This window comes from Marmota monax, unplaced genomic scaffold (assembly GCF_021218885.2).
Source record: "Marmota monax isolate L192 unplaced genomic scaffold, Marmota_monax_Labrador192_F-V1.1 WCK01_AAM20220418_F8-fsc00041, whole genome shotgun sequence".
NCBI lineage: Eukaryota > Metazoa > Chordata > Mammalia > Rodentia > Sciuridae > Marmota > Marmota monax.
The window spans coordinates 3,018,011-3,040,619 of record NW_026695238.1 but is presented as its reverse complement, the minus strand read 5'-3'; the positions used below and the strand labels follow the sequence as shown (position 1 = coordinate 3,040,619).

Sequence of the window (22,609 nt, the reverse complement as noted above, 5' to 3'; positions counted from 1 at the left end):
ACGGCACCCTCATGGCTTGTCACCACGCAATCCTATTGCACAAGGTACCACATCATCCTGGCCCCTGAGGTCTGCACACATTTCCCAATCACCAACCCGGGCTCCTGTGGGCTTGGCGGGCTGGGACTGGGAGACTTCCTGTCTGTGTATTTGGTGGTGGGGGGGCGGCTTTCCAACAGCTAGGAACTCAGTAAATGTAACTGATCATCCATTGATCAGTGTCCCTCACAACCTCTAAGTTACAGAACAGGGGGTCTGTGCCATGGTCAAGAGCAGAGATCCTGGGCAGAGACTCAGAGAGCAGAAGTTCTAGAAGAGCGGCAGAAATCTACAGAGATGTCCCCAGAATCTGGGGGTGGTGCTGAATATCAACCCCTGCCCAGTTCAGGTGAAATTTCATAATTCTCAGTTCACTCAAAATGGGTCACAGACTTAAATGTCAGTATGCAACTATCAGAGTTTTAAGAAAAGAAGCAGGAGAAATGTTTCAGATCTAGAACCAAATGAGGGCTTCCTGGACTTGATCACCAAAAAGCCTGATCCATGAGGGGAAAACAGATGAATTGAACCTCAGATAAAAATTAAAGACTGGGCTGGGGATGTGGCTCAAGCGGTAGCGTGCTCGCCTGGCATGCGTGCGGCCCAGGTTCGATCCTCAGCACCACATACAAAACAGAGATGTTGTGTCTGCCGATAACTAAAAAATAAATATTAAAAAAAAATTAAAGACATTTTCAAATTAAAACCTTTTATTTCAAATTGAAATCTTCTGTTCAATGAGAGACCCTGTTAAAATGATTAAAAGACCAGATAAAGCTGGGCGTGGTGGGGCACACCTGTAATCCCAGCGGCTCTGGAGGCTGAGGCAGGAGGATCTCGAGGTCAAAGCCAGCCTCAGCAATTTAGCAAGACCCTAACAACTCAGCAAGGCCCTGTCTCTACATGATATATAATAAAGGGCTGGGGATGCGGCTTAGTGGTTAAGTGCCCCTGGGTTAAACCCCTGGTACAAAGAAAAACAAAACAAAACAAGGAGATAAAGATTTGTAGATAATGTTTGCAAATCACAGGGCAAGGGACTATTATCACAGTAGATAAAAATCTCTTAGAACTTAACTCTCAGGATCTGATCCAGGAGTAGAAGAAGGGTGTGCTGGAGCAGCCCCCGCTCCTGCCCCCGGAGGCACTGAGGGGCCTCGGCAAATGGCTTTCTTGCTGGCCACTTGCGGAGTGAGTAGACCCTTTGGGGGTTTGGATTCAGGATTTGTTCCTTGTGTCCAAGACTTTGACAAGAAACTAACAGAGGCAGATGCTGACCTACAAATCTTGATAGAACAACTAACGCTTTTAGATGACAAGCTTCAAAACTGTAAAGATGATGAACAGAGAAAGAAAATTGAAACTCTCAAAGAAACAACAAAGAGCAAGGCAGAGTCTATTAAACACTGCATTGTGTTACTGCAGATTGCTAAAGACCAGGGTAATGCCGAGAAGCACGCAGATGGAATTATCAGTGCTGTTAATCCTGTGGATGCAATATGTCAACCCAGTTCCTGGGAACCTGTAGCAGCACGGTGCCATCCCAGACTGTCTTACCTCCAGAACCAGCTCAGCGTCCGTCTTCCTTACCCGTGGGACCTGGGTTAGCTACCTTGGGACATCATCAGACTCCAACACCAGATAGCACAGGCAGTGGGCATTCACCACCTAGTAGCAGTCTGACTTCTCCAAGTCATGTCACCTTGTCTCCAAACACAGTCCCAGAGTTCTCTTACTCTAGCAGTGAAGAGGAATTCTATGAGGCCGATGGATTCCATGGGGTGGCTCATCCCCAAAGTGCTTAATAGATTCTTCTGGTTCTGCCTCCGTCTTGACACACAGCAGTTCGGGAAATAGTCTACAGCCCCAGATACCACAGAATCACTGAATTCTTCATGTCCAATGGTACAAGTGGTGCTGATCTTTTTGATTCACAGGACGATAGAGACGGTGACGGGGAGGCAGCAGGGTCAGTGTTATCATGCACCTCTCGTCACAGGTTAGGCTCCGAATGGATCTTCCTCAGGTAGTTCTTCCATCATTTATTCTTGAAAGAAGATCTCTTTTAGAAATGTACGCAGACTCTTTTGCACATCCGGACCTGGTGGTGAGCATTCGTGACCAGAAAGATCCCAGGGATCGAACAGTTCAGGTTGTGAAATGGTACCTCTCCACCTTTCATGCAGGAAGGAAAGGATCGGTTGCCAAAAAGCCATACAACCCCATTTTGGGTGAGATCTTTCAGTGTCACTGGACATTACCAAATGACACTGAAGAGAACACGGAGCTAGTTTCAGAAGGACCCGTTCCCTGGGTTTCCAAAAGCAGTGTAACATCCGCGGCTGTGCAGGTTTCCATCATCCACCCTTTTCAGCCTTTTATGCTGAATGTTTTAACAAGAAAATCCAACTCAATGCTCAGATCTGGACTAAATCAACATTCCTTGGGGTGTCCACTGGGGTGCACAACATAGGGCGAGGCTGGGTCTCATGGCTAGACTATGATGAGCATTACATTCTCACATTCTCCAATGGTTAAGGAAGGTCTACGCTCACAGTGCCCTGCGTGGAACTAGGAGGAGATGCAATATTAATTGTTCCCAAACTGGCTATAGTGCAAATATCGTCGTCCACACCAAACCTTTCTATGGAGGTAAGAAACACAGAATTACTGCTGAGATTTTTTTTCTCCAAATGACAAGAAGTCTTTTTGCTCAATTGGAAGGGGGAATGGAACAGTGTCATGTATGCAAAATACGCAACCGAGGAAATGCGGTCTTTGTAGATACCAAGAAGTTGCCTGTAATCGAGAAGAAAGTGAGGAAGTTGGAAGATCAGAATGAATATGAGTCCCGCTGCCTTTGGAAGGATGTCACTTTCGGTTTAAAAAACAGAGACGTGGATGCAGCAACTGAAGCAAAGCACAGACTTGAAGAAAGACGAAGAGCAGGAGCCGGAGGAAGGAAGGAGAAGGAAACTCAGGGGGAGACAAGGTTCTTCCGTGAAGATGGAGGAGGCTGGGTTTGTGATGAGCCATTCCTGAACCGTCTTGGTGCTGCGAGGCAGTAGGCTGGGACACGGGTCTGCACCCGGTGACAGGGCGGGTCGTAGAGCGCTTGCCTAGCTTGTGTGAGGCACTCGGTTTGATCCTCGGCATCACATCAAAATAAAAGGTTATTGGTCCACCAACAACTAAAAAAAAAAAAAAACAAAAAAAAAACCCCAAATATTTTTTAAAAATTCCAACAGAAGTGAGCAAAAATCATGAGCAGGGGCTGGGGTTGTGGTTCAGTGGTAGAGGGCCACATACAAGGGCTTGCCTTGCATGTTCAATCCTCAGCACCACATACAAACAAATAAATAAATAATTTTTTAAAAATCATGAACAGTCACTTCACCAAAGAGGATGTACAGATGGCAAAAAAATACATGAAAAGATGTTCAACATTATCATTCCTTAGGGAAATGCAAATTAAAATCATGACCAACCAGGTCAGGTGGGACACTCCTGTTAATCCTTGCTACTCATGAGACTGAGGCAGGAGTACCACAAGTTCAAGGCCAACTTGGGCAACTTGGCAAGATCCTGCCTCTAAAATAAATTTAAAAGGGCTGGGGCGGTCAGGCATGGTGGTACGTGCCTTAATCCCAGATACTCCAGAGGCTGAGGCAGGAGGATTGAAAATTTGAGGTCCAGCAGCTTAGCAAGGTCCTCAGCAACTTAGTGAGACTCGGTCTCATTTACTTTTTTTTTTTTTGCAGTGCTAAGGGTTCATGTATGCCAATTTAGTGAGACTCTCTCTCTCATTTTTTTTTTTTTAAACCCAGGGCTTCATGTATGCCAGGCAAGCACTGTACCACTGAGCCACATTCCCAGCTCATCTCTCAGAATTAAACAAAAGGGCTGAGGATGTGCCTCAGTGGTTAAGCACCCCTGGGTTCAATCCTGGTGCCAATAAGAAAAAAAAGGGGGGGGGATGCAGATATAGCTCAGTGGCAGAGAGTCCCTGGGTTTAATCCTCAGTACGATGTGGGAAAAAATTTATGCACAAATGTTTACAGCAGCTTCATTTATAATAGCCCAAGCTGGAAGCAACCCAGATGTCCTTCGACAGGTGGATGGTTAGCCAAACCACGGTACGCCTTACCATGCCAGGATACACCGCTGGGCATTTATCCCAGAAACTGAAACTTATGTCCACACACACATAAAGCCCTGTACATAAATGTTTATAGGAACTTTATTTGTCATAACCCCAAATGGTAATTATTTCAGATGTTCATTAACAGATGAATGGCTAAATAAGCTGTAGTACATGCATACCATGGACTACTACTCAACAATAAAAGAAACAAAGTATTGATAATAACTTTGATAAATCTCCAGGAAATTGTACTGAATGAAAAATAGCTAGGGGCTGGGGCTGTGGCTCAGCGGCCGAGCATTTGCCTTGCACATTTATTTATTTAAACACAAATAAATAAAATAAAGATGCTGTGTTCAACTACAACTAAAAAGTATTTTTTAAAAAATAGCTAGATGCAGTGGTACACTCCTGTAATTCGGAGTTGTTTGAGAGGCTGAGGCAGGAGGACTGGAAATTTGAGGCCAGCCTTGATGCTATCTCAAAATAAAAATTAAAAAGGGCTTGGGGTATAGTTCAGTGGTAGAGTGCTTGCCTGGCTTGTGGAACATCTTGGGTCCAATCCCCAGGACCACACACACACACACACACACACACAAGCCAATCTCAAAATGTTGCTGGTTCTGTGCAGTTCAGGCCCACACTTGTAATCCCAGCAACTGGGAAGGCTGAGGAAGAAAGATCACAAGTTGGAGGCCAGTCTCAGCAATTTAGGGAGAATCTCAGCAACCTAGCAGGATCCTTTCTCAAAACAAACAAAAGGACTGGAGATGTAGTTCAGTGGGTAGCAGAAAACGAAACAAATAAAAAACAGTTATATTCTGTATTATTGTTCTATTTAAATGACATGTTGCAATGACAAGATCTTAGAAATGAAGATCAGATTAGTGGTTGCCAGGGGTTAGGGATGGGTGAGGTGGGATGGATGTGGTTACAAGAGTGACTTGTGGGATCCTGTGGTGTTGGAGCCATTCAGATTCTTCACTGTTGTGGTGGATACCGAAACCACACATGGCAGAACTGCACAGAACCGCTACACCCACATGTGGGCATGCACACACGCACACGCACACACGCACACACACACACACACGCAAGCACGCACACATGAATATAAGAAAAAGAAGGGCACCTGAAAATGATCAATGGGATCGTGTCAATGTCACTATCCTGGTTGTATTGAAAACAGGGACACAGCTGGGTATGGTGGTGCATGCCAACTTCAGCAATTTAGTGACGCCCTAAGCAACTTAGCCAGACTCTGTTTCTAAATAAAAAATAAATAAATAAAAAGGGCTGGGGATGTGTCTCAGTTGGTTAAGTGCACTTGAGTTCAATCCCTGGTACCAAAAAAAAAAAAATGTGGGGGGGGACATTCTTTCATCAATACTCTTGACAACATTGTTCACAGCAGCCAAAAGGTGGAAACTGCCTAAGTGTCCATTAACAGATGACAAGATAAACATACAATGTGGTATATACACAAAATGGAATATTATTCAGCCTTAAAAAATAGTTTTTGGCGGGGCTGGAAACGTGGCTCAAGTGGTGGTGTGCTCGCCTGGCATGCGCGGAGCACTGAGTTCGATCCTCAGCACCACATTAAAAAAAAAAAAAGATATCGTGTCCACCTAAAACTAAAAAATAAATTAAAAAAATAATTCTGGAGGGGCTGTGTTTGGGGGTGGAATCTGAGGCTGCCTGCATGCTAGGCAAGTGCTCTACCACTGAGCTACACCCCCAGTCCTGAGTTCCAAAATGTTGTCAGTCAGTGTCAGTTCTTTGGAATGCCAAATGTTACACACATTGGTGCTCCTAATAGTTGATTCTCAGGTTTCCCCACTGTTATTGTCTAAATGTTTGTGTCCCCACAAAATTTATATTTTAAAACCTAGCTCCTGCTGAGTGCAGTGGTGAAACCTATAATCCCAGCAACTCAGGAGGCTGAGGCAGGAGGACTGCAAGTTCAAGGTTGACCTCAGACTCTTAAGACTTTGTCTCTAAATAAAAAAATGAAAAGGGCTGGGGAGTAGCTCCGTGGTAGAGTGCTCCTGGGTCCACTCCCCAGGTCCACAAAACAAAATCCAACAAAACCAATCAATAGGAGACGAAGCCTCTGGGAGGGATCAGGTCATGAGGCTCCATTTACAAGGGATTTGTGCCCTTGTATGAGAGATTGAGGGGACTTGTTTGCCCTTCAGCCCCACAGAAGACGTTCCCCAAACATTACACCTGCTATCGCCTCAGTCTGTGCTTCTTGGCCTTCAGAACTGTCAGCAATAAATTTGTTGTTTATAATTACGCAGTTTTTTTTTTTTTTTTGATACCAGGGTTGAGCCTAGGGGTGCTTACCCACTGAGCCTCAGCCCCAGATTTTTAATATTTAGAGACAGGGTCTCCCTGAGTGGCTTAGGGCCTTGCTAAATTACTGAGGCTGGCTTTGAACTTGAGATCCTCCTGCCTCAGCCTCCCAAGCCACTGGGATTATAGCACGCACCACCACGCCCAGCCTAAGGTATTTTCTTATAGCAGCCAGAATGGACTCATTCAGCCACCAAAGCCTTGCCAAGATCTCAAACATGAGGTATTTATGATGATTAAAATAGTAGGGAACAATTCCTGTTAAAGAATTTCTTTTTTAGTTGTAGATGGACACAATAGCTTTATTTATTTATTTTTTTAAGAGAGAGAGAATTTTTTAATATTTATGTTTTAGTTTTCGGTAGACACAACTTTATTTTACTTTTATGTGTTGCTGAGGATCAAACCAGTGCCTCATGCATGCTAGGCGAGCGCTCTACCACTGAGCCCCAGCCCCAGCCCCAGTAGAGAACAATCTTGATGCAATGCGTCATAAAACAAAATGGAGAAACCATCAAACTGAGCAGGAACAGGTTTTTCGTGCTGGTTTCAGGGGAACTGCAGATTTAACCAGAGGATTAATAAAGGGAAGAACGGACAGAGAGTCCAAAGACGAGGTCTGTACCTTCCCAAGCACTACCAGCCTGGTTTTAATGTTGTCTAGTTAAATACCAGAGACTCTTCTTTAGGGCTCTGCTATGGTTTGAATATGGTCCCCAAAAAACCTGCACTGGAAACTTAATCTCCATGGCAACAGTGTTGGGAGGTGTTTAGCTCGTGGGGCTTGTGAATGAATTAGTATCAATTATAAAAGGGTTTGAGACCCCAACTTCATCTTTTTTTGCATTCTTTCTCTCCCCCTCTCCCTCTTGACTTCTACCATGGGGTGATGTAGCAAGAAGGCCTTCCACAGATGCCAGCACCCTGACATTAGACTTCCCAGGTTCCAGAACTGTGAGAAATACATTTTTCTCTTGGTAAATCACCCAACCTCTGGCAATCTGTTATAGCAGCACTGAACAGACTGAGTCAGGCTCTACCTGTAGCACTGCTCTTAGTTCACCTGCTCTCTTCAAGGCTTCTTGTGGGAAGGGAAACTTGCAGAAACAGGTGGACATCCAGGCCTTTGCCTCACTCACGTCCAGAGTCAGTGTCTGGGACAGCAGGCCACATGCTGGTTAGGCTCCCTCCCTCTTCATCAGCTTATCCTGAGCCCTGTAGTAGCCCATAGGTTCAGTGCTCCCAACCCTCCAACCTCCTAGCCTTATCTTAAGCTGCTTTCTCTTGAAACATCCTCCACAACCTTTGCCTGGTGTGGCCTCCTCCAGGAAGCCCTCCATGGTCTCTCCCAGGCAAGGTTGTGTGCTCTCTCGGCACAATGCCCTGCTCTTGGTGGCAATGCTCTAGAGAGGAAGGCAGTTTCCAGGCACCTGGGGAAGGGGAAAGGCAGTGTCCAGTGAAGCCTGCTCTAGATTATTAAAGCAGGAGGTGCCCCTTTTCTGCTGTGAGGCAGCCACTTGGGTCTTTCTATCAGAATGGCTCAGTTCATGAACCCTGGAGCCGGACACTCTGGGTTGAACTCCCTGCTCTGTGTAGCCTCAGACCTTGACCTTTTCCTCATTTGTAAAATAGATATAATAGAACCTGCCCTGCTATGATGTGAATGTACCTCCCAAATTTTATGTGTTAGGAACTTAATGCGCCCAAGTTCAAGTGTTAACACATTTGGAGGCAGGGCCTTTAGGACAGCATGAGGTCCTGAGGGTGGGGCGCTCATGATAGGGGCAGTGGTTTCTATAAAAAAAAAAGGATAGTCTTAGCTACTCAGGAAGCTGAGGCAGGAGGATTGCAAATTGGAGGCCAGCCTCCACAACTTAGTGGGACTTTGCCTCAAAATAAAAAGGGCTGAGGGTGTATGGGGGTGTCGCTCAGTGGTAGAGCGTCTTTTGGGTTTAATTTGGGTTTAGTCCCCAGCACCACACCCTCCCCCGCACCCAAAGACAAACACAAAAAAGAGGAAGAGAGAGATTGGGCGGCTGCCTGCGGTCTCTGCGATGTCAGGATGCGGCCAGAAGGCCTCACCAGACGCCAAGCAGATGCAGGTGCTCTTCCAGCCTCCAAACCACCAGCCAACTACCTCTGTTCCTTATTAATAACTCAGTCTCAGGCATTTTGTTAGAGCAACAGAAGGTGGACTAACCCACCTCCTAGGGATGCTGTGATCACAGGAATTGTTGACTCATGCTTATTACCAGGACTATTTATTTTCTTACAGTGGTGGAATTGAGCCCAGGGCCTCATGCATGCTTGATAAGTCCCCTACCACTAAGTTACACCCCAACACCTTATGATTACTATTTATTTCTCTTTGATCCCTGGACTCTCAGACGAGGTCAAGTTTGAATTGCACACTTCCATGTTGTATGTATATGTTCCCTTCTTAGCCCTTTATGATAATAACAAAGTATTTTAATAATAACATTATAATTATTATTTGCTATTATTTATTAACTAATAATAATAATTATTATTTATTTATTATTATTGTTATTATTTTGTGGCACTGATTGAACCCAGGGTGCTGTACAACTGAGATACATCCCCAGCCCTTTTAATTTTATTTAGGGCCTGCTCTCACTAAGTTGCCCAGGCTGGCCTTGAACTTGTGATCCTCCTGCCTTAGCCCACGCCCAGCTTCCTTCTTACCCCTTCTGTGATCTACCCTTACACATTCGTCCACGGGATGACGAGGGTGTCTCCCTTTCTGAGCTCCTTGTGCCCTGCAGGGTCCTGGCCTGTTTGCCCACCACTGAATGCCCAGGTGCTGGGCCAGATGGGCTCAACAGGTGGTTTTTTTTTTCCCCCCCAGGAAATGGTCAGAGGTTGAAGCAAAAGGATTGCAAGTTCAAGGCCATCCTGGGCAATTTAGTGAGATCCTATCTCAAAATAAAAAAAGTAAAAGGGCTGGGGGGTGTCTCACTGGTAGAGCATCCCTGGCTTCAATCCCCAGTACTGAGAGAAAGAGAGAGAGAGAGAGAGAGAGAGAGAGAGAGATATTTATAAATTTCTTGGTATTATGGAGCAAAAGAAGGGGTCATAGAAGTTCTGGGACAAACTATAAGATCTAAAAATAAACCACTTTTGCAATGGATGTCCCAGAGGAGGCAGGGAGTGGTCAGACTTCTCCTTCCTAAGTTCCCTAATGCAGGCAGGCGAGCTCGACAGAGAGGCTGGAAGTTGCCTCTTCACCTTTCCTCCACCTGCAGGGTGTCTGCGACTGCAGGGGGCCTGGGGATATAGCTGGGAGTGTTCAGGCCCGCCTTGGTTCTCCACTTGTACTTGCTGCGGCCTAGGAGCCTGGCGGTGAGCCAGCCCTGTCCAACCCGCCATGACTCATGGCTCCCATTGTCCTCAGGCCTCCGTGCTCTGTTCCCCAACATGCTGTACTCAGAGCCTTTGTGCTTGCTGTTCCCTCTGCCTAGAATGCTTTTCCTCAGTCTGACTCCTTATCATTTAGGTCCTAGGTCAACTCAGACACTAGAGAGATCTTCCCTGAAGTCCCCACCCTCAATCCTCCAACCCCCTGAGTCACTTTCTACCCATGACTCAGCTTTTAAATGTCTGAAACGTCATAAGAAATAATGCTTTTTTTTTGGAGGGGGGTCCATCTCCCCACATTACCTGTAAGCTCCATGATGACAGGGACTGTGTCTTATCACTGCTGACCTCCCAGTTCCCAGAATAATCCTAGTCTGTGAAGGGAGGCAGTATTTGTTGGGCTGACTTCCAGCTGGGGTAAGAATTTCTTCTCTAGAGCTATGCTTCCGATATGGAAGCCACTCTATCTTGAAAGTTAATTTAAATCAAAAGTAAAACTCCAATTCTTTGGTCACACTGGCCACATTTCCAGTACAGAACGCCCATACTGGCTAGTGGCTTCCTTGCTGGACATCACAGGCACAGACCATTTCTACCAGAAGGTGGTGTGGGATGTGTTCCACTCTCCTGCTGGTACCCTCTGCTCATGCCATTTTCTCTGTCTGGAAAACCTTACATGTCCCCTACCTCGAGCCTGGCACAGTGGTGCCTGCCTGTAATCCCAGTAGCTCGGGAGGCTGAGGCAGGAGGATTGCAAGTTCAAAGCCAACCTCAGCAACTTAGTGAGAGCCAGTGCCTGTGGATCCCCCGCCGTTTGAGGGTTCCTGTGTGTGGGTGGGGACACGGAGACGATAGAGCACAAAGGCGTAGAGCGAGGCCAGGTGTGTTTCAAGACCCTCCTGGGGCGGGCGACTGTGCTTAGTGGGATCCAGAAGGATTCTGAGCGCCAAGGACCCCGCCCCTCCAAGTCTGCTACCTGGAGACTCAGAGCGCGGGCTTTCAAGAGCAGTGTCCAGGTTCACCCTGCTTCCCGCGCCAACTCTAAGAGTCGCTAGGCTTCTATTTTCTTATCTGCGAAATGGGGATAACAATGCGCCCGGCATCTAGGAGGAAAGACTGAAACTCGCTCCACTCGTGGGGTCAAAGGCACCAGGCGCGGGCCAGGGGGAGTCCCTGCTGGCCCAGCGGCGCCGGGAGCGCCCCGTTTATTCCCACAAAAGCCGCAGCTGGGCCGGCGCGCCCGCCCGGGGCGGGACCAGCCCGCGTCCCCGAGGGGCCCCGCCGCGACGCCCCCGCTTCCCGCTGGGTCCCCGCCAGCCTAGTGCGCCCAGCCCGCCCCCGAGCCCGCGGCGTCCCCCGGGTCCGGCGAGCGGAAAGGGCTGGGCCTGTGGGAGGAGCGCAAGGGCGGTGAGGGCGGGCGGTTTGCCGCAAAAGGGCCGAAGTACTCGGCGGCGAAGGTGACCACGTCCTGGGGCTGGCGCAGCAGCAGGAAGAGCAGGAAGTCGGAGACGAGCGCCTGCGCCTCGGGGTGCTGCCGCAGGTAGCTGGCGTGGCTCAGTCGCAGCTCCTCCTGGCGGGGAGGCCCGGGTCGGAGCCGGGGACCCGCGCCAGGAGCCCCCACCCGCTCCCAGCAGGGCCCCCAGGGTGTGCGGTTCAGAGCCGAGAGGGGGCAGGGGGAAAGGAGGGAGGGACAGGGAGATCGGTAATGGGGGGTTCATGGCCCGGGGTGGGGGGACCCCCGACTGGCCGCTGCGGCTCCTTACCTTCCTCTCCAGGAACTTAGAGTAGAGCTCCAGGTCCTCCTCCCACTCCAGGGGTTTCTTCTCAAACACAGGTTTTGGCTCTATGACATCTGGACGGGGAGGGAGGAGGAAGGCTGCTTACCCCCACCCCAACCTTCTTGGATACCCAGAGGATTCCCGTTGTCAACTAGAAAGCTCAGGACCAACCTCGGATTCTGCCCACAGGGCAGAGTTGCTGCGAGGGGTTCCTAGCAAAAGACGCCCGCCCCTAACTGCCTTGGGTCAGGGGCAGGAGGACAGAGTTTCTCCTCTGGTTTCCAGGCTCGGTCCCATCCCACGTGGAGTGTGCTGGCCAAACCCTGCAGATCCTGGTTGCCTTCCCCTTTCCTCCCCTCTCCCACCAGCTGCCTTGGGCCTGGGCTCTACTTACCCTCCTTCCTCAAGATGGGCATCTTGGTGATGATGCAGTACCCAGGGGAGCCCACCTGGATCCTCTTAGCCAGGTGCCTGGAAGGCAACACAGAAGAAGGTGAGGGAGTGGGCCTTCCTGGACCACCTGCTGGGGACAGGAAGGAACTAGCACTAAGTTGTAGTTCTGAGCCCCAGTGTGATGGTATTTAGAGAGAGGGCTTTTAGGGAGGTCATATGGTTAAATAAGGTCTCAAGGGGTCCCTAATCAGATAGGATTGACATCCTTATAAGAACAAGAAGGGACACGGGAGAGTTCTATTCACCCACACATGGAAGAAAGGCCCATGAAGACACAGCCAGAAGGCAGGTATCTACAAGCCAGGAAGGGAGTCCTCACCAGAAACCAACTTCTGGCATGGTGACCTTGGACTTCAGCCTTCACAACTGTGAGGAAATAAATTCCTCTTGCTTAAGTCAACCAGCCTGTGGCACTTCGTTATGGCAGCCCGAGCTGGCTAAGAAACCACAATGCCCCCTTGAGAATGCTCCTTTTTCTATTTAATTCTACTTTCTCTCTTATCTTTTTGAGTTCCCTGTTCCAAATAATTGCCCAGGGCTTGGAAGGGTCAGGTGCCTGTTTTTAAAAAATAAGTGAATGGAGCCCACCCAGGGATGCCCAAAAATAAATAAATAAATAGAAATAAATAGAAAATAAGTAAATGGAAAAGCCAAGTGCTGTGGTGCATGCCTGTAACCCAGCTACTCGGGATGCTGAGGCAAGAGGATCACAAGTTTGAGTCAACCTGGGCAACTTAATGAGACTCTGTCTCAAAATAAAAGGGTTGGGGATGTAGCTCAGAAGTAGAGCAATCCCTGGTATTAAAAAAAGAAAAAGTCAATAAGAAAAGACTTAGACTTTCAAAGGTATAAGCACAAAACAAAACAAAAAACACCTCCTCCTTCATAGGTGACATATACAAAGAAACATACGAAAAGTTATGAACTAAGGAAAGCCAAAAATATTGATCACTTTTTTTCAGTGAAGTTTCTAGATCAATACTTCTGAAATTTCAAGAAAGAAATTATTCTCCCCCACATGAGTTTTTCTCAGTGTCAGTGCTCTGCTGGTGACCACTTGGTGGTATGCCAAGGGTGCTCCAGCACCGATTCAATCAAGTGTCGAGTTAAAACCCTGGTGTCCTCAATATTCCCCTCGACTACGGCCACTGCCTTAGCTAATAGGCTCTGCAGGGCTGGCATTTCCTTCCTCAGCCAGTTGGGGTTATTTGTGGGAAGTTCTGGGAGGCACTGTGAGCATCGGAGAAGGAGCCCATGAATGAAGAAAGGGTGAGTGGCGTGGAGGGGACACTGGGATCTCAAAGACAACTCTTACTGGAGGTGTCCCCAGGAATATGTAGTCTCTCCTTTGCTCCATCCCCAGCCCGTGTCCCTTCCCCATCATTGAGCACCAAACTTGTCTATGACACTGTCCACCCCTGAGAAGGCTCACCCATCACAGAGCATGTAGAACTGCCAGGACATGGGGATACCCTCGTTGGAGTGCACGGTGTGCTCCACAATGAACACCTCGGACTGCTGGTGGCCCACCTGGATGTTCTGGAAGCCCAGGGCTTGCTGCAGCAGCCAAAACGAAGGGAGGGTGGTGAGGTGGGTGCCACCAGGGTCTCCCCGCTCTCAGCCTGATCCTTCCTCCTCCTCCTCCTTTTTTCCTTGTTCACCAGTGATTAGCAACTCTTGGCTGTCCACACCGTCAGGTGCCACAAGATTTGAGTTGTAACCCCCAGGTAACTTGGGCCTTCTCCCAGAGAACCAGCTTCAGCTGGCCCCTGGCCCCTGCCATGCCATCTTTGTGCCAAGTGTTGTGGTTGGCAGATTCTGTTATAGGGATGAGGGTCAGTCAGTATGGGGAAGGCGAGGAGGAGATGCAAGCTTTGGGGGCCAACTGGGGAAGTAGCAAGGCTGTGAGGAGAGAGGCAGGACAGATCTGTGATGGCCTCAGGCCACGCAGCTGCTGGCAGCCTGCCTTATCACAGTTGAAACTTAAACCAATGTAGCTGCTGCCATGGAGAGTCGAGCGCTAACATTAAACAGGTGTTTCAAAGAAAATGGGAGTTGTGGCACGCGCTTGCTTGTGTGCTTGTGATGGACAAGACAGAAGGTAACTTAGGAGGTCAGTCAAAGACAGACAGATCCACCCCCAAAGTGTCTTGCTGGAACTAGTGTGTGTTCAGAGGGCAGCTGTAAAAGCATGTAGTGCAGGAGGTCCCAGGTGTGTTGTGAACTTCTAGCCAAAATCAAAGAAAAAAGGAACCCTCTCACTTAATATTTAAGTAAGTGGGAAAAACTGCATTTCTCCAAGCTAAAAAATGATGTGTCTTTGGGTTGGGGGTGCAGGGGAGTGCTTGTCTAGCATGTGCTGGGCCCTGGATGACATGTCTTTAAAAGCATCCCTCTGCTGTACTGACTTTTGAAGACTGGCTTTTCTGCAAAAGGTTGTTTTGCTCAACTGCTCCCACTTTTTGTAGAACTCATTTCACCTGCCCCCCTCCACTTGATCTTGTTTTTGTTTGTTTGTTTGTTTGGTATCAGGGATTTGAACCCAAGGTGCTTTACCATTGAGCCACATCCCGGCCCTTTTTATTTATTTATTTTTTTTTGTCTTTGAGACAGGGTCTTGCTAAATTGCTCAGGGCCTCACTGAGTTGCTGAGGCTAGCTTTGGATTTGTGAGCCTCCTGAGCCGCTGGGATTACAGGCATGCGCCCCAGCACCTGACATCAGTTCTTGCTTTCTCTTGCCCTCAGAAATCTCATTCCCACCCTCCTGATTTATCCCCACCCCAACTCCCTCTCCACTCCATAGCTATCCTGCACCCCAGCCCAGCATCCCTCATGTCCCTTCTAGTTTGTCCCCAGGCCAAATCCCTTGCCCTCACATAGGTGGAGTAGCAGAGTTTGCCCTCAGTGTCCAAGGCCAGGAAGCGGGCATTTTGAGGGACCTTCTGCCTTCGAGCCATCAACCTCAACAGCACCAGGTTGGCAGCTTCGGAGATGAAGCCAGTAATTGAGTGCAAGGGGAAGAAGGCCACACCAGTCTTCACTTCCTGCTCAGGACAGATCTGGGTCAAGAACTGCCAGCCAGGAAGGGGATGGCAGGGTGGGCAAAGCATTTATGGGTGTGGGTCCTTGGGGTGTCCTCTGTCTAGACTCCTGGCCTCACGCCACCAGCTCTGTGCTTGTGGTTCTGAGGAGGAGGTGAAGGGTGGTGCCCACCTGGCTCTCACCCTTACCTCACCCTCCTTGATGCTTCTGGTCATGGCCAGCTGGTCATTCTGCTTCAGCAGACTCATCTTGTGTTCCATGGGGAGGATGAGGAACTAAGGGTCAGATCATGTGGTGGAGAATCAGAGACTCCTTGGTCCCCAGAGGTCACCTGTCTATTCTCCTTTATAAATGAGAAAACTGAGATTTAAAGGTTTTGATTTAAAATACAACCAACCAGAAAATCCTTCCATATATGGCCAAGCTCATGAACAGCAGCCATAGGATGGTGTGATACTAGCTAAAAAGCAGGGCACCTCAGAACACAGGTTTAAAACATGGGAACGACTCTGTGGAACTGTTCTAGGTATGAGTGGTTTCCACTGTGTAGACAGTCATGGCAGGTTCTAGAAGTTAGTGAGGGGGCCGAAGCTGGGGGTGAGGAGCACAGAGCCAGAGGGTTTGGAGGCCACATGGTGACAGATCCTAGGGACCAGCTAGGCCCTGGGAAAGGCCAGCCCCCATGATCCTCCAGGAGATGCTGGGCTGTAGGCTAGAGGAGAACCAAGTGGGGCTGGGTTCAGTTTGTGCATCAGGAGGACATCTTCAGCAGCCACCACAGCTGACCTCAGCATCCTGGATGGGTGGGTTTTCAAGTGTGCGTGTGTGGGGGGGGGCGGCGGGGACAGGGTGAGGGAGATCCCTCCTTCCCTCAGATTCTCTGTTCTCTCATTGTCAGTCAGGGGCATGACACAGGACCCCAGGAAGTACCTTGATGAACTCTCGACTATGTTGTTCCATGGTCTCCAAAGTCTGGGAGAGATAGCCTGGGGTGCAGGTACAAACTTTAATGTCACAGGAGACATGGGCCCAAGATGGAAGGAAGGGAAGGAGGGTGGGCCCAGGCTGGAGGACTAGGTGTGATGTGGCCCCAGGAAAACTAGGGGGTGGGTCAGTGCTGCTCCTGTGTCTGTGAATAACCGCCCAGTGGCCCCTCCCCCATGTCTCATCAAGAGGTAGGTCCTGAATAAAGAGGCTGGGAATGGAAGGGGTGGCGGGGTTGGAAGGATGGGGTGACATCAGCAGCCGGAACCCTACCCAGGAGCGAGTTTCCACAGACGGTTTTATCCAGGAGGCCGTGGCTAAAGGCGTGCACGAGGATGCACTGGGACATGATGCTCATTTCGTCCCTGTATTTCCCTCTCTGCACCTCGATGGTCAGTTCTCCCCGAGGCTCTCCGGTGTCGGAGACCATGGCCAGAGTCTCAGAGAAGAAGAGCATCTGCAGCTCCTCGGGCTCTTGGGTGGGGCGGCGGGTGGGGACTGATCAGCCCTGGAGTCCTCACAGCTTGTCCCGCCTCCCCCCTGCCGCCTCCCCACTGCCGTCCGCAGGAGCCGGGGCTGAAGACCCCTCTCCCCCTCGCATCCCTCCAACGTCAGCCAACAGGCCTTGCGCCCATTTTAGTTCTAGGAGAACGGAGCTGACAGAGGTGGGGACCGTCCGGGCCTGTCCCCTTGCCTCCTCCCAGACTCGGTCCCCTCGCCCCTGTCTGGGCTCACGGAGGGAGTTGAGGAAGTCGATGGCTTCAGCGTTGGCCTCTGGGAGGGGCTGACGCTCCTGGCCTGAGGGCCGGTGGTCCTTGCCTTTGGCGACTGCGGGGGAGAGGCTAAGATGGCAACCCCTGGGGAGAAGGGCGGGGCGGGCAGGAGTCCCCCAGTCCCAGCCTCTGTCCCCAAGAACTGAGTCCACCAGGACGACCCTGGAGGGGCTTGTAAGGGAAAAGAGCCCCCACCCGCTTCCACCCAGCCGCCCTCGTCCCACCTGAGGAGTGAACTTTGGAAGACATGCTGTCTGCAGCCAGCGGGTCTGTGTCCAGCCGTCTCCCTGGCAACCGGACTAGCTGCCGCCTCTTAAAGGGCCCCTTCACTACACCTTGACCTTGGAGGAAAAGTCTGACCACGCAGGCTCTGGTGCTCAGCCCAAGCCTGAAGCTTTGTCCAGCAGGGGGAGCATTTGACATTCTTAAGAGGCAGGGGAAGAAATGGATCATTAAAGAACTTCAGAAGTTGTGGCCGTGGGCCAGGAGTCTCACAATCGCAGAACCCAATTCCATGTTGCCTAAAGAGCTCTGCAAGTTGTAGTCCTAATACGATGGCCCCCAGCTTGTGATGCCTCATTTTATCAGGTTTTTCTTTTATTAATTAATAATTATTCTTTTATTAATTAAAAATAACAATTATTATTATTATTATTTATAACAACTCACGGGCACTTAACCACTCAGCCACATCCCCAGCATTTTTTTTTTTTTTTTGAGACAGGGTCTCCCTAGTTGCTAAGGCTGACTTTGAACTTGTGATCCTCCTGCCTAATCCTCCTGAGCCACTGGTTTTCAGGTGTGCACCACCACACCTGGCCCAGGTTTGACTTTACATACAAAGAGGTGAAACCATTTGTCTTCAGTAGAAACCATACTTTGAAGTTTGAGTGTGATTTCCTGGGCTAGTGATAGGCCATAAGATCTTCTCTCTAGATGCTGGGTAGTGTCAGCGAACCCTGGCTCCCAGTCAGCCCCTGGATCATGAGAGGGAACAAGGATACTCCACAGAAGACTGCATTGCTAAACTATGTTTGTTTTTTTTTTTTTTTCTTTCTTTCTTCCTTCCTTTATTTATTTATTTATTTATTTATTTTTTTGTACTGGGGATTGAATCTATGGGCGCTCTATCTCTGAGCTATATCTCCAACCAGCTTTATTTTAGTTTTAAGAGAGGGTGTTGCTAAATTGATGCAGCTGGCCTTGAACTTGCCATCCTCCTGCCTCAGCCTCCCAAATCAGTGGAATTACAGAGGCAATTCAAGGAACTCTTGCTAGATATAGTGGAGCATGCCTGTAATCCCGGTGAATCAGGAGGCTGAGGAAGAAGGATGGCAAGTTCAAGGCCAGCCTGACCAAATTAGTGATACTCTGACTCAAAACAAAACATAAGAAAAGGGGTGGGGGGTTGAGGATATAGCTGAGTGGAAGAGTGCTTACCTAGCATGCGCAAGACCCTGGCTTCAATCCCCAGTACCACAAAAACAAAAATAGAAACAAAACAGGGAGTGGAGCTAAGAATATGTAGCTCAGTGGTGGAGTGCCCCTAGGTTCAGTCCTCAGTACTGCAAAAATAAAAAATAAATAAAAAGAAAATTAAGGGGCTGGAGTTGTGGCTCAGCAGTAGAGTGCTCGCCTAGCAGGCGGGAGGCACTGGGTTTGACCCTCAGCACCACATAAAAATAAATAAGTAAAATAAAGATATTGTGTCTAACTACAACTAAAAAAAGTATGTATATAAAAAGAAAATTAATAAATATATACTTCAATTGAATAATTGATTTAGACTTGGACTTTTATTTAAAGTCTTACTGAGATTGTAAAAGGACCAAACATTATAAGATTAAAAAAGAGCTGGAGAGTGTGGCACATACCACACTGGATCATAGATCCCAGCAACTGGGGAGACTGAGGCAAAGGATCACAAGTTCAAGGCAAGCCTATTTTATTGTACTGAGGATTGAACCCATGGAGCCACATCCCCAGCCCTTTCTATTTTTAATTTTGAGACAGGGTCTCACTAAATTGCTGAGGGCTATTTTTGAATTCTCCATCCTCCTGCCTCAGCCTACCAAGCTGCTGAGATTGTAGGTGTGTGCCACCTCGCCTGGCCTCGGTAATTTAACAAGACCCTGTCTCAAAAATAAAAAGTAGGTGGTGTACACCTGTAATCCCAGAGACTGGGGAGTCTGGGGCAGGAGGATTGAAAGTTTGAGACCAGCTTCAGCAATTTAGTGAGGCCCTAAGCAACTTAGCCAGACCCTGTCTCAAAATAAAAAATAAAAATCACCAAGAATGTGGCTCAGTAGTAAAGCAATCCTGGTTTTAATCTCTGGTAACAAAGAGAAAAGAAAAAATATTAACATTTGCCAGACTTATAGTTAGAACAATATGACTGCTAAGTTTAAAAGTTTAAAAAATACTTATGTTTTTTTAAATTTGCATTTTAAGAAGCTGAGTATTTTTATTTGTAGTATTAATTATTTTTGGTGGTGCTGGGAATCAAATCCAGACCCTTGAATATACTAGGAAAGTGGTTTATCACTGAATGACACCCCCAACCCTGAGTATAAATTTTTAAAAGCCAAAGGAAAAAAAAATTTGTGTATGATACTGAGGATTGAACCCGTGGGTGTTCATACCACTGAACTACGTCTCCAATCCTTTTTCTTTTTCACTGAGACAGGGTCTCCTAAATTGCTGAGGCTCACCTTAAACTTGCAATCCTCCTGCCTCAGCCAACTGAGTGGCTGGGATTACAGGCGTGTACTGCCACACCCAGCACCAAAGTAAATTTTGAATAACTCTCCTCACATAAGGCAAGGTCAGTGATATTAAGGAAACTTATAGCTGCTTTGGAAAGCAGTCTGGCAGTTCCTCAAAGAGTCAGCAATTCTACTTCTAAGTATATCACCAAGAGAACTGAAAATATTTTCGATAGAAAAATTTGTACATCACCAGGCATGGTGGCACATGCCTTCAATCCCAGAAGCTTGGGAGGCAGGAGGATCACAGGTTCAAAACAACTTAGCAAGACCATATCTCAAAATAAAAAAATTGAAAGGGCTGGGGATGTGGCTCAGGAGTTAAGCACCCCTAGGTTCAATCCCTGGTAACAAAACATTAAAAAAAAAAAATGCTCACGAATGTTTACGACATTGTTCCTAATGGACCATCCTAATGGACCCAAAGTAGAAACAACCCAACTCCCCTTCAACTGTGGAATGGATAAAAATGGATAAACTGTCGAATGGATATACATGTTAAATGCATACCCACATTAAAAAAATGTTGTTTGGCTATACAAAGGAATGATGTATTGCTTTTAATTTTATTTTCCTTTTTTGTTTTTTTTGAGATGTTATGCAGGCTGGCCCACAAGGCTCAATGGATTACCCTTGCCTCAGCCTCACGTGGCTAGAAACACAGTACTGCTAAATGCGGTAACATGGATGAACCTTGAAAACACGTGGGACAGAAGAGGCCAGAAAAAGTGCACAGATTGTCTGATTCCATATATCAACTGCCTAGAAGGCAAATCTGTAGAGACAGACAGTAGTCAGTAGTTCCATAGCGCTGGGTCTTGGTGGGGTGTGGAAACTGAGCAGGATGTCAAATGGGGACAGGGTTTCTTTTGGAATAAGGAAAATGTTGTAAAATTAGATTATGGTGATGATCACAGACTCTATATATACTAAAACCCACTGAATTATATACTTAAAAAGGTGAATTTTCTGTTATGTGACTATCTCAGTAAAGCTGACAATTAAAAAAATAGGATTTAAATTTTTCCCTTCTATAATTAATCATAGCACCAGAAATCTGATGTAGCATTTTTTTCAGAGTGACTTCATATGCCTCTCCCCATCTGATCCTCATAATAGCCTCTGATAGGTGGCATGATTTTTTTTTTTTAAAGGTGGGTCCTGGATATTGAACCCGGGTGCTCTTTACTACCGAGTTCCATCCCCAAGCACTTTTAATTTTTTTTTTTATTTTGAGACAGGGTCTTACTAAGTTGCTCAGGGCCTTGCTAAATTGCTGAGGTTGGTCTCAAACTTGTGATCCTCCTGCCTCAGCCTCCTGGGTTGCTGGGATTTCAGGCATGAACCACCAAGCCCATTGATAAATGGAATTTGAATGAAGATTTATGATTTCGCTATCTTGCATCATTTCTAGATCAGACCCCTTCTTCCTTTGCCCCTGACCTCTGGTTCAGTGTGGCACAGTGGGGCTGATGCAGTCCCTGTGGATGTGGTCAGATGACCTGTCCTGGACAATGAGAGAAGCCCATTCTCCTAAGGTCTATGATTCCTTCAGCGTTGGGCCCATGACCCAAGCTGGAGCAGTGAAACTCAAGCCCTGGGACTCTTGGAGGTTCTGCATGGTGTGGTGAAGTAGAGTCCTGTAAGGCTGTAACTTAGCGTCTTTCCACTGCAGGGAGAACGCCTGACAGAGGGTGACACTAATGGAGAAGAAAGCAGAGCTGAAGGAAGACACTCTGAATCCCTGGATCCACCTGCGCTTCTCCACGTTTTGCTTTCCCACCTGAGCAGTCAGGAGGCTGTTCCTCTCCAGATTCTCCTTTCGGGTTAAGCTACTCTGTATTGAGTGTTTGACACTTGTACCTAAAAGGATTCTAACTCACTGTGTCCTCTCCACTGAAAAGTGAAGAAACAGGACAGGGAATTGACCTGCCCGTGGTCACTGGGAGGCTGAGTGACAGAACTAGGACTGGTACCAGGCCTTGAAGGTGAGTGACACCTGTTGTCCTATAAGCAGGTACACGCGGTGTGATTGTTACTGGGCAGTGCCAGCTTCAGGAGAGGCACGCATCTTCCATCCTTCAGGACAGACAGCCAGGTGGGAGAGGTCCCAGGCCCTGGGAAAGTGTTCACCAGCCCAGAGACCCGCCACCAAAGGCTCTTTGAAGATGTGAAGCTGAGCATCCCCAGAGTGACCTGCAGAGTCCAGAGCCTGGTCCTCACCTGCCCAGAGAGCAGCAAGCCAGACACGTCCCTGAGTACACAGAGCCACCTTCTCTAGGAGGCAAAGACTGTGGCCCATCCCAACCCAGCCTGACTCAGGACGGCCAGAGCCAGTGCCAGGGTCCCTGGCCTGGGGTGAGGGATCCTAAGAGGGGGCTGAACTATGACCAGGGGGGAATCTGTGCTCTAGGCTGGCCAAGAACGTGTGTCACTAAGCCAGTGCTTCCTGTCTTCATTCCTACCTTCAGTTTGGCCATAGCCAAGTTTCACTTTTTCTTTTGTTTTCCCATTTCAATGAATATCTACAATCAAATTAGTGTCACTTGTCAAAAGTAAATATTGGCCCCAAAGAGAAATACAAAGATGATGCTAAAGTTTAATTAGAGACAGGTATTCAATTAAGGCGTGGAGCTGCAGTCTGGATCTTTCTTTTCACAGCGGTGTAAAGACAGGCTAGAGCCAGGTGTGGTGGTTCACTCCTGTAATCCCAGCAACTCAGGAGGCTGAGGCAGGAGGATTTCAAGTTGGAGACCAGCCTCAACAATTTAGCGAGGCCCTGTGGTTCAGTGGTTAAGCACCTCTGGGTTCAATCCCTGGTACAAAAAAAAAAAAAAGGCTGTGCCCTTGAAGTGCTGTGATCATGTGTAGTCACGCCCCCCACCACCCTG

The 22,609-nt window shown here is 48.1% G+C and overlaps 1 protein-coding gene, 1 long non-coding RNA gene and 1 pseudogene across 9 annotated transcripts; 2 read left to right on the top strand and 1 right to left on the bottom strand.

Moving 5' to 3' along the window:
• The first annotated feature begins 1,203 nt into the window (after positions 1 to 1,203).
• Positions 1,204 to 3,189, top strand: LOC124089561 (oxysterol-binding protein-related protein 9-like; annotated as a pseudogene).
• On the bottom strand, positions 3,107 to 17,293 carry Catip (ciliogenesis associated TTC17 interacting protein). 7 transcript variants are annotated; one of them, XM_058577461.1, is made up of 10 exons: positions 17,178 to 17,251; positions 16,916 to 17,008; positions 16,454 to 16,654; positions 16,127 to 16,182; positions 15,385 to 15,471; positions 15,031 to 15,198; positions 13,586 to 13,710; positions 12,095 to 12,171; positions 11,686 to 11,774; positions 3,107 to 3,230 (listed from the first exon to the last, which is right to left on the bottom strand). In XM_058577461.1, exons 1-10 carry the CDS (start codon positions 17,200 to 17,202, stop codon positions 3,213 to 3,215), a joined length of 939 nt encoding a protein of 312 aa, XP_058433444.1. In that variant the 5' UTR covers positions 17,203 to 17,251; the 3' UTR covers positions 3,107 to 3,212. The 7 variants fall into 7 exon arrangements, with proteins under 7 accessions (XP_058433444.1, XP_046295662.1, XP_046295661.1 ...); XM_046439708.2 differs by lacking the exon at positions 3,107 to 3,230 and adding an exon at positions 11,190 to 11,492; XM_046439706.2 differs by lacking the exon at positions 3,107 to 3,230 and having other exon boundaries at positions 5,539 to 11,774; positions 16,916 to 16,999; positions 17,178 to 17,293.
• LOC124089572 (uncharacterized) lies at positions 11,327 to 22,254 on the top strand. 2 transcript variants are annotated; one of them, XR_009226284.1, is made up of 2 exons: positions 11,327 to 11,462; positions 21,394 to 22,254. It is a non-coding gene; the product is annotated as an uncharacterized LOC124089572 (long non-coding RNA). The 2 variants fall into 2 exon arrangements; XR_006850797.2 differs by lacking the exon at positions 21,394 to 22,254 and adding an exon at positions 11,986 to 12,553 and having other exon boundaries at positions 11,350 to 11,462.
• Positions 22,255 to 22,609: the final 355 nt, after the last annotated feature.

What these genes read in the sequence shown, in the direction of transcription:
- Catip (XM_046439705.2), bottom strand. Translation starts at nt 17,202, where the DNA reads ATGTCTTCCAAAGTTCACTCCTCAG. An exon ending in CTGTGGAAACTCGCTCCTGG is followed by an intron (nt 16,183 to 16,453) that starts GTAGGGTTCCGG and finishes CCTGCACCCCAG; the next exon opens with GCTATCTCTCCCAGACTTTG. An exon ending in GAAGCATCAAGGAGGGTGAG is followed by an intron (nt 15,199 to 15,384) that starts GTAAGGGTGAGA and finishes TGTCCTGAGCAG; the next exon opens with GAAGTGAAGACTGGTGTGGC.